This window comes from Telopea speciosissima, chromosome 5 (assembly GCF_018873765.1).
Source record: "Telopea speciosissima isolate NSW1024214 ecotype Mountain lineage chromosome 5, Tspe_v1, whole genome shotgun sequence".
NCBI lineage: Eukaryota > Viridiplantae > Streptophyta > Magnoliopsida > Proteales > Proteaceae > Telopea > Telopea speciosissima.
Window position 1 is genome coordinate 17963543 of NC_057920.1, and position 15770 is coordinate 17979312.

Genomic DNA, 15770 nt, shown 5'->3' on the forward strand with positions numbered 1-15770 from the left:
TCCTACATAAATTCAACTTTATACTTCAAGGTGTCATTCCAATTTTTGATTCAATCTTATTATTAAGACTTTAATCCAAAGTCCTCCTAAAATTAATATATTCAAAACTACATTTTCTTCTTTAACTTTCCTTCCCTTGGTTTAAGGCCTACTTCAAAAGTCTAATTAACTCCTTATAGATTTATATATTAATCATATTATCATATTATCTTAATCTTCTTTGGCACATCATGCTCCTTTCTAATGTCCATTCCTTTACTAAATTCATTAATTTAATTAAATCATTGTTCTATTACATAGTTTTAACTGACCTTAGGTTCAAAAGCATATTTTATTTTACTTTAGTTCAACCTTTGGACTTAATTAACTCCTACCCATTTAGTTAAACTACTTAACCCTTTCCCTTCATTTCATCTTGTTTTACCCATTTATTTTCCCCAACCATGGGTTCCCTTATTTCATATATAATTCAACCCATATAATGGGCTCAAGCTAAGAATCCCACCTTACATATAAAATGTGTAAATATCTTAGCCCATTTTCCTTTATTAATGGTGTCTTATAAAGGGAGGGGGTTCACCACGCCCAACGGCCACCAGCTGCCGGCGTCGGCCGCTGCTGTCTGCTCCTTCTTCCTCCTCTTCTTGCTTCTACTTTTCTTTCTTCTTCTCTTTTATTTCTGCTAACCCACCCCCACCCCACCCCCCTCACCCTTTTCTCAATCTTCTGAAATTTTCCCCAAAAAACCCAAAATCAGAAATACACCTACCTACCTTTTGAAGAAAATGAATCAACCGTCAAACTTTGGCTCCTCAAGCTCCAACATCCATCTTCTTGTGCTTAAAAAATTCCAGCTTCAATCTCATCCAAAAACCCTCTCATTTTCTCCTCTTTTCCCTCTTTCTCTCCAAGTCTCTCAACACTCAAAGCAACAAACTCGAAAGGGAGTAAAACTAGGGGTGTCACGGGCTGGGCCGGGCTAGGCCATAACCCTATCTCAACCCTAGGAGCCTTAACCTAAACCAAGCCCAACCCAACCCTGCTAAGGCCAAGCATCCTCTCAACCCGGCCCGACCCTGGCAGGGTTTTCCCAAAGCCTAGCCCGGCCCTGATTGACCTTGAAAATCATAGTTGATGGCCCATTAAGTAGTGGAATTAACAAAGCCCATCACAGTCCACTTTGATACACTATTAAGTCCACTTATTATATCCACCACTTTGATACACTATTAAGCCCACTTATTATATCCACTACTTTGATACACTGTTAAGTTTACTCAATAAAGCCCATCACAGCCCATACATATATACAGGAGACAGTGTTGGATTGGCCCTGCCAGGGACGAGGCCTCAACCCAGGCCGGGCAAGGGCCAGGAAAACACTAAACCCAGCCCGACCCTGGCAGGAACATAGGCCCAGCCCAGCCCAGCCCTATTCGAGCTCAGGGAGGGTTAGGGCAGGCTCGGTCTGGCCGGGTTTTTTTGACAGCCCTAAGTAAAACCCTTCGTTAGACTCACTCCCTCCTTTATTTTTTTTCCCTTTAAACTATAGCCATACTTTTGCCCATTCTTCACCCTTTTTAGGACCAATAGAAATGTAGGTGCCGATGTTCCTTGGTTGACCCAAAATGGGCCATTAAACCCACATATAACCAATTTCACTACCTTGAACCCATTAACCCAATTGAACCAAGATAAACCTAAGTCACATGAATTGACCCAATTCCACCCTATTTAACCCATGACCATACATCAGCCCATAAATACCAACTAAATTCATACTTACCCTTTTAATTTTTTTTATTGGACTCATGAATTAACATAACATCAATTCCTTTAAATAATTAACTTAAACCTAGGAACAAAATTAATGAACATGTTTAATTTAGTTAATTCCACTTAATAGTATTTAAATATAATGCAACATAGTATAATTGCATAATTTACCATTCGGTAGCAAAATTCCCGTCTCTGGTATCCACCAAATTCATCCTTGAAAGGTACTTGACGGAAAAAATAATTGAATATCTGTTTAAATAACGGGGTGTTACATCCTTAGTTGGTCTCACTCAAGTAGAAGATCCAGAGTCGAAGCATATTGAGGAGGTAATCCAAAATGTTTACAATCTAGAGGAAGTTCCTGATTTGAAGCCAAAAGATGAGGAGTTTCATTAGGAAAACACTCAAGTCTCTGCTTGGCGTAGGAGGAAGAGTTACCAGATTTGGTTTGTCCCTTATCTTCTTCGCTCAGCTGATTGAAAAATCTGATGCATTTTGAAAGATCACAGTGTCAGCTCGTTATTATTCTTTTTTTTTTCTTTTTTTTTTGATGATCTTGATGTATTTGTTTCTATTGTTTTTCTCTTTGTTTGTTTAGGACTGGTACGATAAAACCTGTTGGTGACATCTTTGCCTTTTGTAGTCATTGAATTTTGCCATGTCAAAACAACCCCTCGTGCTATCAATGACTGGAGCCCAAATAGTCCCTAAGGTTTTGTGTTGTGGAAAATGATCATTTTTCCCTTAAAGGTTTTTTTTTTTTTTTTGGGGTAAGGTTTCCCTTAAAGTTACTTGAGTGGCCAAACATTGTCAGAAGGTGATGAAACTTTTTGGATAGCATATTTTATTATATTAAGGCATGTCTTAAAAATTTTGAACACATGATTAATTTGATGGGCAAAGCTAGGGGTGTCAATACCCAACCCAAACTGATGAAACTGGCCCGAACCAGCCTGAACCACATCGGACCGAACTCTTAATGGTTCAGTTCGGTTTGTGGATCCAGAAAGGCAAACGGTTTGGTTCGGTTTGGTTTGGTTTGGGCTAGCCCGACGGTGCACCGGTAGTCCGAACCGTTAGGCCCGAACCCAAACCGAACCGACCTAACCCGATAAATGAGTAAATCAGTAAATGCCTAATGCCCCATTACCCCCTAAATGTGTTGTGATAATTTCTCACTTTATCTCATATCCTTTGTTAGTGATTATCCAACCAATTGTATCCATAGGCCATAGGACATAGGATACAAAGATGCATTGTATTAGAAATATTTTATGTACTTAAAAGAGAAAGAGAAAAAAAATTAGCACTAACCGGACCTTACTAGTTATATAAAACCGGTACCAAACCGAATCCAAACCGATATCAACCCGTTATCAAAAATCGAAACCGACACGAAACCAAACCGCACCGAAATCGAATATTTCTTAATGGTTTGGTTTCGATTTCTATAAAAATCACACCGAAATCGAAAAGCCCAAACCGAAACCTGCCCGAACCGGCCCGTTGACACCCCTAGGCAAAGCAATAATTTCATGTCAAAAATAAACCACCACCACTACCATCGCCTCCACCACCACTACCACCCCCTTCTAGGCCCCTCACCATCACCCTCTCCCAAAGAAATATAGCGAATTTATTCTCAAAAATTGAACCACCAAATGGATTTCTTATTCTTAAAAATTTTCAGATTAATGCAACCAAAACAATTTCAATTTCTTAGCCAAAATCTATTTGTTGAATCTTTCATGAAATCAATTGAAATAGAAATCATACCAAATTTGGCCTTGATCCAGATTGAAATCGACCAAAACTGATCCAGATCCCAATTCCAAAATTTTAAACACTGATTAAGATTTATAGGATCAGCTAAGAATTCAGTTTTAAAAATCAGTATCGGATTGACTAACCTCTGTACGGAAACTAAGTTTAGGGTATTTTAGGGCCATTGCTGATTAATTTCTCACCAATCCTAACCAAATTGGTCTAGACTGATCCAAATCTCAATTCCGGGGTTTTAAACCCTGATCTTTATCCATCTAAAATTTATACTTTCTCATAAATCAAACTTTTCAATAGCTATTAAGAGTTCAAATATTTTTCTGATACATTTTGAGTTGAGATTTTGATAGAGAAGGTAGATTGTTAAATTTGAAACCCAAAGAAATAGTCAACTGAAAGAGACAAAAGGCATTTTCTCTATCAGTACTAGTGAAGGTACTAACAAGCTTATAGGTTAGGTTCAATCTCGGATGAGGGAGGCATGGAACCAAACTAAAGGCTCATATGTCGATATGGTTAAAGATTGGGAACAAATTCTTTGTTTTTCCGGGTTGGGCCTTTGGTCAGGCCCATGAATATTAAACGAAATGCTAAGAACCCACACCCCAAAGCCATTTTTAGGCAAACACTTGCTCTAAATAGGCTGTGTTTGGCATGTATTTTTGTAATAGATTTTGGATCTAAAATGAGTTATCACATAACCAGCCCCACTGATGGCACAATATTGTTTGTTTTGATTAAAACGCATCATGTCAAGTAAGAAAGGTCATAACATATATATGTATTTCATGACGCATCTCCAAGCGATGTGGGATTTTCGTTTTAGAATATGTTTTTGTTCATTGGTTGTTATTACAACAATGAAAATGAATTGTATATATGCTCAACAATATCATAAATTGAAGGAGAGTGAGGTGATTTCATGTGAGGAAGAGAGAGATAGACACAGAGGTGCTAGTGTATCCTGCCAAATCTGTGGTGGGTCTTTTCATAAATGATTATAAGATAAACTGGTAACTCCTCTACATATGAGAACACCATCTTTAGCATCAGTATTAAAGAACCTGCAAGTGACTCCCCATGAGTTTAATTAGGATCCAAGTATGAAACTCCCTCTGTCCAAAACATCTCTTTCCAAAGCAATATCTCCCAATGTGGGATGCAAGCACTTATAGGAACGGTCATATGCATCTTCCAAATCCTATAAGTGTGAGTGATCAAGCTACATAGGAGTGCTCATACACATCTTCCTTATCTTATGAGTTGAAAATTCAATTGGTTAACATGACTTCGTATCCATCACAACATTGCTCATCATACACCAGTGTTGCCTTTAGTGGATATATAGCATCTGAAGTATACAACTACCTACATCACCAACTGTCTACACTCTCTCTCCTCTGCATCCAGTCAATAGAATATCACTCCCCGTGTCACCAGTGCTAAAAGATTCAACTCCACTAATAGAACTATACTTTGACAACTGTCATAGAGAATGATACCATACTACTCTGACATACATATACTGATGTTCTTATGACTGTTGGCTGCCACAATCACAACTAGAAACCCCTGACACCATCATTGACATCCCACCAATATTGCTTTGCCCTTAGTCTGACATCAATCTGCTCAATCAAGATGCAACACCACAAAGGACTGCGTAGTGCGCCAATTGATGATTCTAAGCACTTTTCACAGAGACTTCTATTGTCATAACCTGAGTCCACTTGGGTGACACTAAAATGACAAGCAGTGAGCTCCCCCTCTACATGTGCAACTAAGTGCACCTAATGCTTGGGAGGTGTGTCCACTCGTATACCCAACTTGAGTGGAGACTTGGAGGTAATGGCTGTTGCATTCTCTTCTGTGTATTTTTTTTTTTCAGGTTTTTTGTCCTACTTTCTTGAAGATCTGCCTCTAATTGAGCTTGCATGTAGATTTTTCAATTATTCTAAAAATTATCAAAATCCTCAAGCGTGATTTGGTATGATTTCTATTTAAATTTCATGGGACGATTTCTATTTCAAAAATTGTTTGGTTTGATTTTTATACTTTATTTCAATGAAATAGAAATTCTGAAATAGAGGAGTTGTTTCAGAATTTCTATTCCATTTGATTTCGCTAAAAGAGCACATGGTTAATTTGATGAGCAAATAGTAACTTCATGTTAAAAATAAAACACTACCATTCTTCTTCTCCTAATGGTCTCACCCCCACCCACTGCAACCATTGCCACCCCACCTCACCACCGTCGCCACTTCCACACCACCAACACCGCCACCACTTCCACACCGTCACCACTGCCACTACCCCACTACCACCACTCCCTTCCTAGCCCCACCCCGCCCGGGCCACCACCACCCTTTACAAAGAAATATATAGAATCTATTCTTAGAAATTGAGCTATCAAATGGACTTTTCTAGCCTTGAGATATTTCATATTGATACAACCAAAACAATTTCAATTTCTTGACTAAAAATCTATTTAAAGAGCACAAGGTTAATTTGATGGGCAAAGTAATAATTTCATGTTAAAAATAAAACACTACCCTTCTTCTCTGGCCTCCTAGTGGTCTCATCCCCATCCCACTGCGACCATTGCCACCCCACCACTACCACTGCCACCAGAACCACCACCCCCTTCCCAGTCCCACCCCATCCCCACCACCACCCTTCCCAAAGAATTATATAGAATCTATTCACAGAAATTGAGCTACCAAATGGATTTTTTTAGTCTTGAAATTTTTCATATTGATACAATCAAGACAATTTCAATTTCTTGACCAAAAATATATTTATTGAATATTTCATGAAATCATCCAAAATCGAAATAGAAACCTTACCAAATCTGGCCTTAGTTGACTTTCACTTGATATAAAGGTTACTATTTTAAGTGGAATGGTAACAAGCATTTTTCATTTCGGTAACTAGTCAGAGTGTAAGCTCTACCAAAAAAATAAAAAATAAAAACCAGTAAGACTGTAAGCCAAACTTTCACTGAATAATTTGATAAAAGAAAATCTGTTTTTTGCTAATCTAATAATTTTCCCTTTTCCTTTTTACCTCGTAGAGTTATGAATCGTTATCCCCTCCAATTCGTTGCTCTCTTCAATTCCTTACATGGGGGTAAAAAAGATCATCCTATCCTTGTTCAAAAACACTGTCCAGGATAGGATCCACTCCCTTTATTAGAAGAATTGAAGGTATTGAAGGTGTCCGCGAATCGAAAGTGATAATTATTCGTAGACTTACCCAGTAAGATGAATATGATCAAGCACTGACACTACCAAGAGAAGTAAAAAACCAAATTAGAATAGTCAGCTCTAATATGGTTGACCTTCTGCTGGCTCACAAATCAATGGATTCCCCCACTTTACAGGTACAGTGCACCCCATTACTAAGTGCTACACTCATATTGTAGAATGTGAATAATGGTCAAAGGATATAATAATGACTTAATGGATATGATACTAATTATCACTGGGCTCACTACAAAAGGTGAGTGAGTGAGAATGTTTCCTTATTTGCTTCATATGAAATCAAAGACATATACAGGTATTTTCATAGGTGCATTTGAGAAGGGAATGCTTTCTTTATGGCTTTTTTCTAATTTGCTTACAATTTTCTAAAACACCCACATTGCCCTACTAATTGTTTGACCCTTCAATGATCTCATTAGGGATTGTGGGGCATTGTTTCAATTCTCAAGTTTGAAGATAGGGATCAGTTGGCTTTCCATTTACTTAAGCACCAGGTCCTAATTAAAAATAGGGGGCCCTTAAAAAAAGATCATTAATTACCCACAAAAAAGTGATCCTCTACTGATTTATTGTTGCATTTAGTCAAATCACAAACCTTTATGACACATTAGAATTTCCTGCTCCTACATATATAATCCCTGGACCTATGAGTCATGGTGGATTACTTAGTTCTGATTTACCCATGAGAGTAGCTAATTAACCATTGATGAACAGTAAACTGTATATATGAAAGGCTATATAAAGGGCGTATTCCAGCTACAAGTCTCTGGCTACTGCGGGGTCTGGGAGGATCATAATATACGCAGCTTTACCCTTGCATTATGGAGAGATTGTTTCCTAAATGTGTGAATTTGGGATCAGAATCGGGAGTCATCCTAGAACCGTCCCATTTATTAATGGGACAGTAGTGGTATCTGATTTTGGATTATTGAGTAATAAATGGGATGGGAATATTTAGGTATGGGATTCCCAACGGTACCAATCCCAAAATAGTGGTTAGGTACGGGATGGAACTGGAACCGCCACTACTATTTTAAAGGATTTATTTCATGTTCTTGAGTTCAACATTTTTGTCTATAGGTTGATGTATTTGGATAATATTTTCTCATATGGAGGTTTAACTATAAATTTGTTTGGTGATGGCACTAAAAGAATTTCGGGGTTTGTTTGTTTAGTCATCATTAATTCTTAGTTATTATTTTGAAAAACTTACACGTAATATTAGAGAGTTTGAAGAAGTAAAAGCATGAAATTTTATCATGATTTTATGTTCTAATTTTTTTTTCTAAAGTAAAGGACACATTAGATCTCATGATAATTAAAAGATCCATTTTCTACAACACTAATAATGGAACATCTCTCAATAGGAACCACTAAAATTCTTGTCCCTTGCTTATAGTGCCTAGAACCATTTAGGCTACGTTTGGTAATGACCTGAACAAAGAACACCCGTTCTTGATTAGAAATGTGTTTTGGCGTTTTTGGTTTGGAACGGTTCTGTGACCGAAAATGACTGTTTGATAACGGTCTCAAGAATGTGTTCAGAACGAAAATGGTGTTTGGTAAAACTTGTTCTTCCATATTTGATATTAATTACAATAATACCATTTTCTTCTCAATCATACCAAAAATACTTGTAAAATCTTTTTCTCTCTTACCAACCTTAGCATAAAATTAAAATATCTCATTAACATAACCAAAGTAATTATAAAAATATGTCAAATTTCAAATATGCCATTAAAATTGGATTTTTGTGTGAATTAGTGCTTTAACTACCTATGTTATGAACATTTGACTAAAAAGGGCCTTAGTGAATTCGAACCACCATCCCCTTGAAACATGCTCATGTTCCAAGTGCTCTACCAATTTGAGCTAAAGACCCATCAAGTAGTATGCAATCACTAAAGACAAAAGGATATTTCAGTAGCTAAGATGAACTAGCTAGGGAAATAGATTATCCAAATGAGTTTTTTCTCAAGCAGAGTAAACTAAACTAGGCCTACAAAACATACTAACGCTCAATTAACTTTCTCAAAAGGATTTGGTGCATGGAACCATTGTTATAGTTGTCATAAGGTATTACTAGCCAAAAAAAAAAAAAAAACTTCAAGTTCTAAGCATACAACAAATCGAATTATTCGGTTAGGTTCTAAACACACAACAGATCAAAGAAGCACACAACAGATGAATTAAGATAACAATATGATGGGAAAATGATTCAAGTAAATAATGAGCAGCACACCCATTTATTTGTTAGCAAATATAAACAAAAGTATTGACTTGTCTTGGAAATATTAGGTTAAACAATAGTATAATCCATTCACTGACTTCCTCCCTGCATCCGCCCATTCACATTCACATCGACTCACATAATCGATTCACATTAACATTCACATGATCCATTCACATCGACTCACATATCCTCCATTCACATTCACATTACTCAGTATGCAAGTTTGAGGAGTAGGGGCTAAGTACATCTGAAATTAAATCCACCAAAAGTAAATCTGAAAATAAATTCAATCCACGAGCTGGATTGGCCTCTAGCATGGACCAAACAACCTCAAGATCTCATCAACCAACCTTTCCTACATCTATCATTCAAGCAGTGGAGACAAAGAACCACATCTCTCTCTCTCTTTCTCTCTCTCTCAGACAAAGAACCACATCTCTCTCTCTCTCTCTCTCTCTCTCTCTCTCTCTCTCTCTCTCTCTCTCAATAAGCTCAATCAAACCTAACACTGCAGTTGCTTTGCAATTGTAGCAGCAATAATCCCATTCAATCACAGAGAATGAACCAAATCAAAACAAATTCCTTTTTTAATCTAAAGTCTACACTTATACCTTCCCTTACAAATGACAAATAGAACAACATTTTCAAAGTCTGAAATATGCCAACCTAAAAATGGGGTTCCTCAGACTTCCACTGAGCAGAGACATCAGACCCCCACCATGTCTAGGTTTTCCTGTTCCCATCGTAACTCGAACGAGAGAGTGCAAAGTGGCATCCAACATTTTAGGTTTTAGAATCGATTTCAGATCCTAAACCCTAAATCGATTTTGTAAAAATCGGAAGGGGGAGGGAGAGGGCGAGAGGGGGACCTTAGGTTTACAAAATCACAGGCAAAGGGTTTCAGTTGTAAGGATTGCGAAGAGAGAGAGAGAGAGAGAGAGAGAGAGAGAGAAATGAGAGACAGAACTCAATTTGAATCTGCTGTGGAGTTGCAGGTCTCCTCCTCTTCCCCACTTGACACTTGATCGCCAGAGAGAACCTTCTTCTCAATGAGACGGATGGTCCGTAAAAAACGTTCCTTTAATGAATTTTCCCTCCGGTTCATTTTGAAAGACTGAAAAAACGAACCGACAATCCAAACACATTTTCATGTTTTTTTGTTCTCTGGAAGAACGGCATTTGGACTGTTACCAAACGTAGCCCTAGGACCCGATGTCATCCTATCCCATTAATAATCGAGATAATCGGGACCAGCACTGGAACCAAGGTTTGATCTGATTAACTAAACGGGATGGTACTGGGATTCGCATCAGTAACGGTATTTGACCTGTCCTAAATACTGGAAACCGCCCCGATTAACACCCTTACTCTTTCCAAACTCGAACCCACCCGTTACCACTAGATCACAATGGAGCAACCTTAAGATTGATACCCTTCTCTCAAGGATGGACAATTTTTTAAAGTTTAAAATTTAAACAGAGAGTTGCAAGAAGGAGAAAGCACCATAATTGATCAGGCATTAATTGAATGTAATCCACTCTTAGCTAGTAGCTAAATTACTTGCGACAAAGGAAAGAAGCTTCTTTTAAAGAGGTAGCAATTTGAGTAAAGAAGACAAGGAGTCATCTTCATGAAATCCAAGACACTAGACATCATCATCAGTTTCCAACTAAGATATCATTAATCTTAGCGGTGACGTTTAGAAACTAAGGTTTCTAGAAGTATTGAGACATTTAAAATCATCTCAACCTTATATCTTAGAACCAATGAGATTGAATTGACTCTTGGAATTAAATAAACCTCAAATGGGTTTTTCAAGAATGGACCAGAGACAATGAAGAAGGTTTAAGGCGCCAAAGAATAAATCAACTTGTTGGGGTAAGAGCTATAACTGGACTCATTAGTAGAACATGGCACTGTCGAAGGTGGGGTTTTTTTAGGGACTCGGCTCCTGCCCAGCACCTTACTCAGGCTGCAAGTGCAGCGTCGGACACAATGAGACGTTAAAAGACCACCTCACCCCTGCCCGAGCGCCTTACCCGAGCAGGGGGTGAGGTGGTCTTTTCAAGCCTCACCAAGTCTGACGTTGCACATGCAGCCCAGGCAGGGTGCTGGACCGAATCCTTTTGAATTTTTTTAGGCTAAATTATTTCTTGTATTCGTCTAGGTATGCCTGGATGTTAACTCTGTAACTCTTTTTTATTTTAATTTATACTTGTTGACCTTTAGCAAAAAAAAAAAAAAAACATGGAACCTTCGTCTCAAAGTAAAACCACAACCCATAATGAATCAAATTTGAAAAACAAATTCTATAAAAGAAAAAGAAGAACAATGAAATAAAGAGAAATTAAAACTTTGGTGATTATAAATATGAACAAGTATCCATGAAGACAACTATTTCCATTTTGTTTTCTCCACAAATATTTAAAAAAAAATCAAAAAAAAAAAAAGAGAAGAATCCAAAGATCCTCTCCATCCATTGCTCATCACTTTGATCAAACCTAATTGACAGTCAATTGGAGAGGCTGAGGTGGACTCATTGTTCTTCTCTTCCATAGATTAACTTCTTTCCTTGGCTCCAAAGCAATACCTCCACCAACAACAATTATGGGTGCAGAGTGAGGAATGATTATACTATCCTCATCTCCTTCCCCATCACTATCTCCTCCTCGTCCTCCTCCTCCACTTCCTTCTTCATCGGAATGATAATTCCGGTCATCGGAAACCACCGGCATATGAGCAGTCCAATCAAAATTAGCCAAAGAATTACGACCACTTGCGAGATGCTTCATCTTACCCAATGAAGGCACACTACCTTGAACCAGAGCTGCTCTGTTCTTATCAGGAACATCAGAAACAGATTTCTTGATTTGTAAACGTTTAAAGATCCCTGAAAATGGTTTCTTCTTTGCTTCTCTAGGAGATGATTCAAGCTTATAAGAGTCCTTATGAGAGGGCATAGGCATAGATTTGGAGATCATCTTCTTCTGGTTCTGGGATTCTCTATGAGAAGGCATAGGCATAGATTTAAAGATCATCTTCTTCTGAAACTGATTCTGGTTCTGGTTCTGGTTCTGGTTCTGGATTTTGTTCTTGTTCTTGAGTTTCTTGTGTTTGTGAATGATTTGGCCCATGCAAGAGACTTTGGGGGATGTGGGTTCTGCTGCATCAAAGCTACCAGTTCTTGATTTCCTTCTTGCCTCAGCTGGAATCATGGATGCGATGGGACCAGAGAAGCCTTTCCTGCCATTGTTGGGCTTGAATTTGCTCCAACTCTCTTGTCTCTTGTCACGACCAGGGCTCATGGGTGGCTTGTGAAACGTAACAGAGTTGGCTGCTGGTATGAATTGAAAGAGATTTCCCTTTGATCTCCCCTGTTTCTCCATGGAACTATCGATCAGATCTTCACTTCTGGGTTTCTCTTTCTCTGAATCACAGAGCTATAAATATAACATTTAAGGAATTACTAGAAACTCTCAAGGTGGTGTTGTAGACTTTTTCAATATATACAAATCTAATAAAATATCTATAAGTTAATCTACTCAAACACAGAGAGACAGAGAGAGAGGGGTAGTTTGGTCAAATAATCAAAGGAGATGACTAAACAAAACCTAGAAATCAACATCGGTGTTATCCAATAAAAGAGCACAGTGACGACACGCATGTGAGTTAGCTAATTCGTCGGGTCAAATGAAATGATGAGAAATGGTATCTAATGGCATTTATGTAAATAAAAGATTTATATTTGAAGTCTTTTTTTATATAATGTGTTAATTGAATTGGTCGGGTGGAAAAACACCGCCGTCACCCGTAGTTGACGCAACCGCCAATGATTATTCAATACAAAAAATGTTGCTGCTGACTTGGTGTTTAGTTTTGTTGCCTTGGAAGTTGAACCCGGCTGGGTTGGGTTCAAACTTCAAACTCTTCTTTTGGAACGTGTCAACTCGTAGTAGCAGTTAAACTTTGTACCACATTGACCCATTTTGTTTCACATATAATTCAGAGTTTTAGCACATAGAGATCGAGGGAGGGGTTCTTTTCATTAGTTGACATTTAAAACTTGGTGGGCTGTGGGCATGCATATTGTCCATGCTGAATGAAGAGGTAAATTTTAATCCACATGCAAATCATGGTTGGAAAATTAGGGAGTCGCCCGAGTAGAATCAAAATTTTGAAAAATTTGATCACAAGTCGTGTATATTAGATTTAGGATAAAAAATGATGAGACTTAGTCATAAATCGTTCGAGGCATATAAGACTCAGTATTTTTTTCCAGAGTCATGACAAACTCGACAAATTTAGCCTTTTTTTTTTAAATCATAAAACTGATTCACTTAGAAACTGAGTTGAGTAAAATGATAAATCGTATTCTAAAACAGTAAGAAACCTCAACTCCCCTCTCTTGTTCAATGCTATATAGACTCAAAATACATTGATATGTGATTCTTTGATATTTTTTTTCTAATTTTTTCATATTTTTCTGCTTTTTTACTAATTTATACATATTTATTGCATTGAAATTTTAAAAAACATGACTTGCCTTGACCGGGTTTGACAAGGCCGTATCACTAGATTTTTCTGAAGACGAGTCGAGTTAGAAAAACTGATTTTTCAACTATGATGCAAATACAAAATTGTTGCAAAATAGTTGAGTAAGTTATTGGATATCTCATTAATTGCTTGTAACAAGCGGGAGTCACTTCCATAATCGTTTGGACTAATTGTCAAATTTTGATAAAACTGCTTTTGTAGTATGGCATGAGAAACTGGCATTGGAGTCTGTTTTTATTTCTATTTGATATTAAGAATGTTATGAATGATTTTGAAAATGTGTTACACAATATGAGAATAGGTTCGGTCCAATTTTTATTTTCAGCTGGTGCATTCAATAGTCCGATTTGATCACACTCTTATATTCTCCCACATATGTTACACAATATGAGAATCTCATTACTTAAAAAATTAATTAGAGTGCGTGCTCCATTTTTGTTTTTTTGGTTTGGTAGAGTGCATGCTCGATTCATCTCTACTCACAAGAGCAAGATCATCATTACGTACTATAATGCTGCTTTTGATCGAGAAAGATGATATATAGGAATGATGCTTGGTGTGCCATTCAGTCATTCACAGGTGATAATGGAGGGACAACATGCATGGGTTAATGGATATGGGCAAGCAGTCTTTTCCGCCTTAGAGGTTGGACCATAGTTAGTTATAATGGGAATAAGGGTGTCAAGCTGGTGGTTTGGTTTGGTTCGGGTTTTTTTATTTCGGTGTGAATTTCAGGGAAATCAAAATAACCAATAGGGACTTTTCAGTTTTGGTTTGGTTTTGACTTAGGTTTGGTTCGATTTGTACTATCGGTTTTAGTTTGGTTCAATTTGAAAACCGGGTATAGATTGGTTTTGGGTAGGGATTAGGTAGGGTTTTTAGAGTTTGGGGGTTGGTTTTAGTGTTTGGTTCGGTCCTATCAGTCGGGCCAATCGGTGGCCCATCGGTTTAGTCCGAAACTAACCAAAACCGAATGGTGCTCTAACCCACAAACCGAAGTCGAACCGATAAGGCCTCGGTTCGGTTTGGATCGAGCTCAACCGGGCCAAGCTGGACCAATTCGGTTTAGGTTTTGACATCCTTAAATGGGAACTGTAAAAGACTTCGTTCGATATGACGAGTTCAAAACGGTTTAAAATTGTAATTGATCGATCAAACATTTTAAGAACGATAGAAAAACAAAATCGAACTGTAAAGTTTTTAAACGTTTAGATTTGAAAAATACTAAACCAAAAAATGGAAATATACACATATAAATGGTGGGATCAACTCATGCCTTATTAATTAAATATTAAAATTTGATGTGTATTTTTAAACAAAATTAAAATTTAAGCTTTTAAAAAGTGTTACTTTTTTCACTCAAAAAAAGGGCAAGTGTGATTAAATTTTTTGATTTGTTTTGGGGCATTTTTACCAAATCATTGAGTTAAATTGGGGGGGGGGGGGGGGGGGGCTGTCTTCAAACAATTTAAAAATAGGGAGAAAGAATGCCATCTGATCATGTGTTGTGGCGTGTACCTATGCCCGATCAGACACAATCGGGTACTAAATAGCTGATACACCCTTGCCTTTCCATGGGGACGGAGAGGTGAAAGTGAGATTCAATCCCAACATCTAACAAGCAACAACCCAAGGTTTTTACCACTTGAGAGAGTTGACTCCTTCAAACAATATTTTGATTAAACACAATGTCATTCAAAACTAAGCTTGAAAGATACCAAACAAACAACAAAAAAGTTTGAAAGATTATTAAAGAAAAACACTAAGCTTGCAAGTGAACCAATTTTTAAAGATACTCTTGTCGGATAGTGATAGATCTTTTTTTTTAATGCATCTGCAAATTCTTGTAACAAGAAAGGAATTAGATATTGTATATGTCAAACTATACAAATCCTTGATGCACAGCAAAGGTCAAAAGCTTCATGGATAAATTATACCTCAAATTATACATGACCTCCTTACATGTTCTGTTACATACAATGAGCAAAAAAAATTGATGTTTTTATATTTCTTTTTGGGAGAAAGTTCTCTGTCCGGGAGTGTGGTCTACACCAGTACTCTCATGAGTCTATCTCTCTCCTCCCCATATGAATAGACACCTCTGTCCCTTTGTTTTGAGGAGGAGAGAGATAGACACATAGGAGTGCTGGCGTAGGCCA

General features: G+C 37.5%; 1 protein-coding gene across 1 annotated transcript; it reads right to left on the minus strand.

Moving 5' to 3' along the window:
- Positions 1-11484: 11484 nt before the first annotated feature.
- Positions 11485-12454, minus strand: LOC122662216 (uncharacterized protein At1g76070-like). The gene is made up of 2 exons (XM_043857793.1): positions 12112-12454; positions 11485-12054 (listed from the first exon to the last, which is right to left on the minus strand). The coding sequence occupies exons 1-2, from the start codon at positions 12441-12443 to the stop codon at positions 11559-11561; spliced, it is 828 nt and encodes a 275-aa protein (XP_043713728.1). The 5' UTR covers positions 12444-12454; the 3' UTR covers positions 11485-11558.
- Between the last annotated feature and the right edge of the window lie 3316 nt (positions 12455-15770).

Bases quoted from the DNA above. Each gene is read 5' to 3' on its own strand.
- LOC122662216 (XM_043857793.1), bottom strand. From the start codon at position 12,443: ATGGAGAAACAGGGGAGATCAAAGGGAAATCTCTTTCAATTCATACCA. The intron at 12,055-12,111 runs TCAGTTTCAGAA...TCATAGAGAATC, and splicing joins AACCAGAACCAGAACCAGAA to CCAGAACCAGAAGAAGATGA.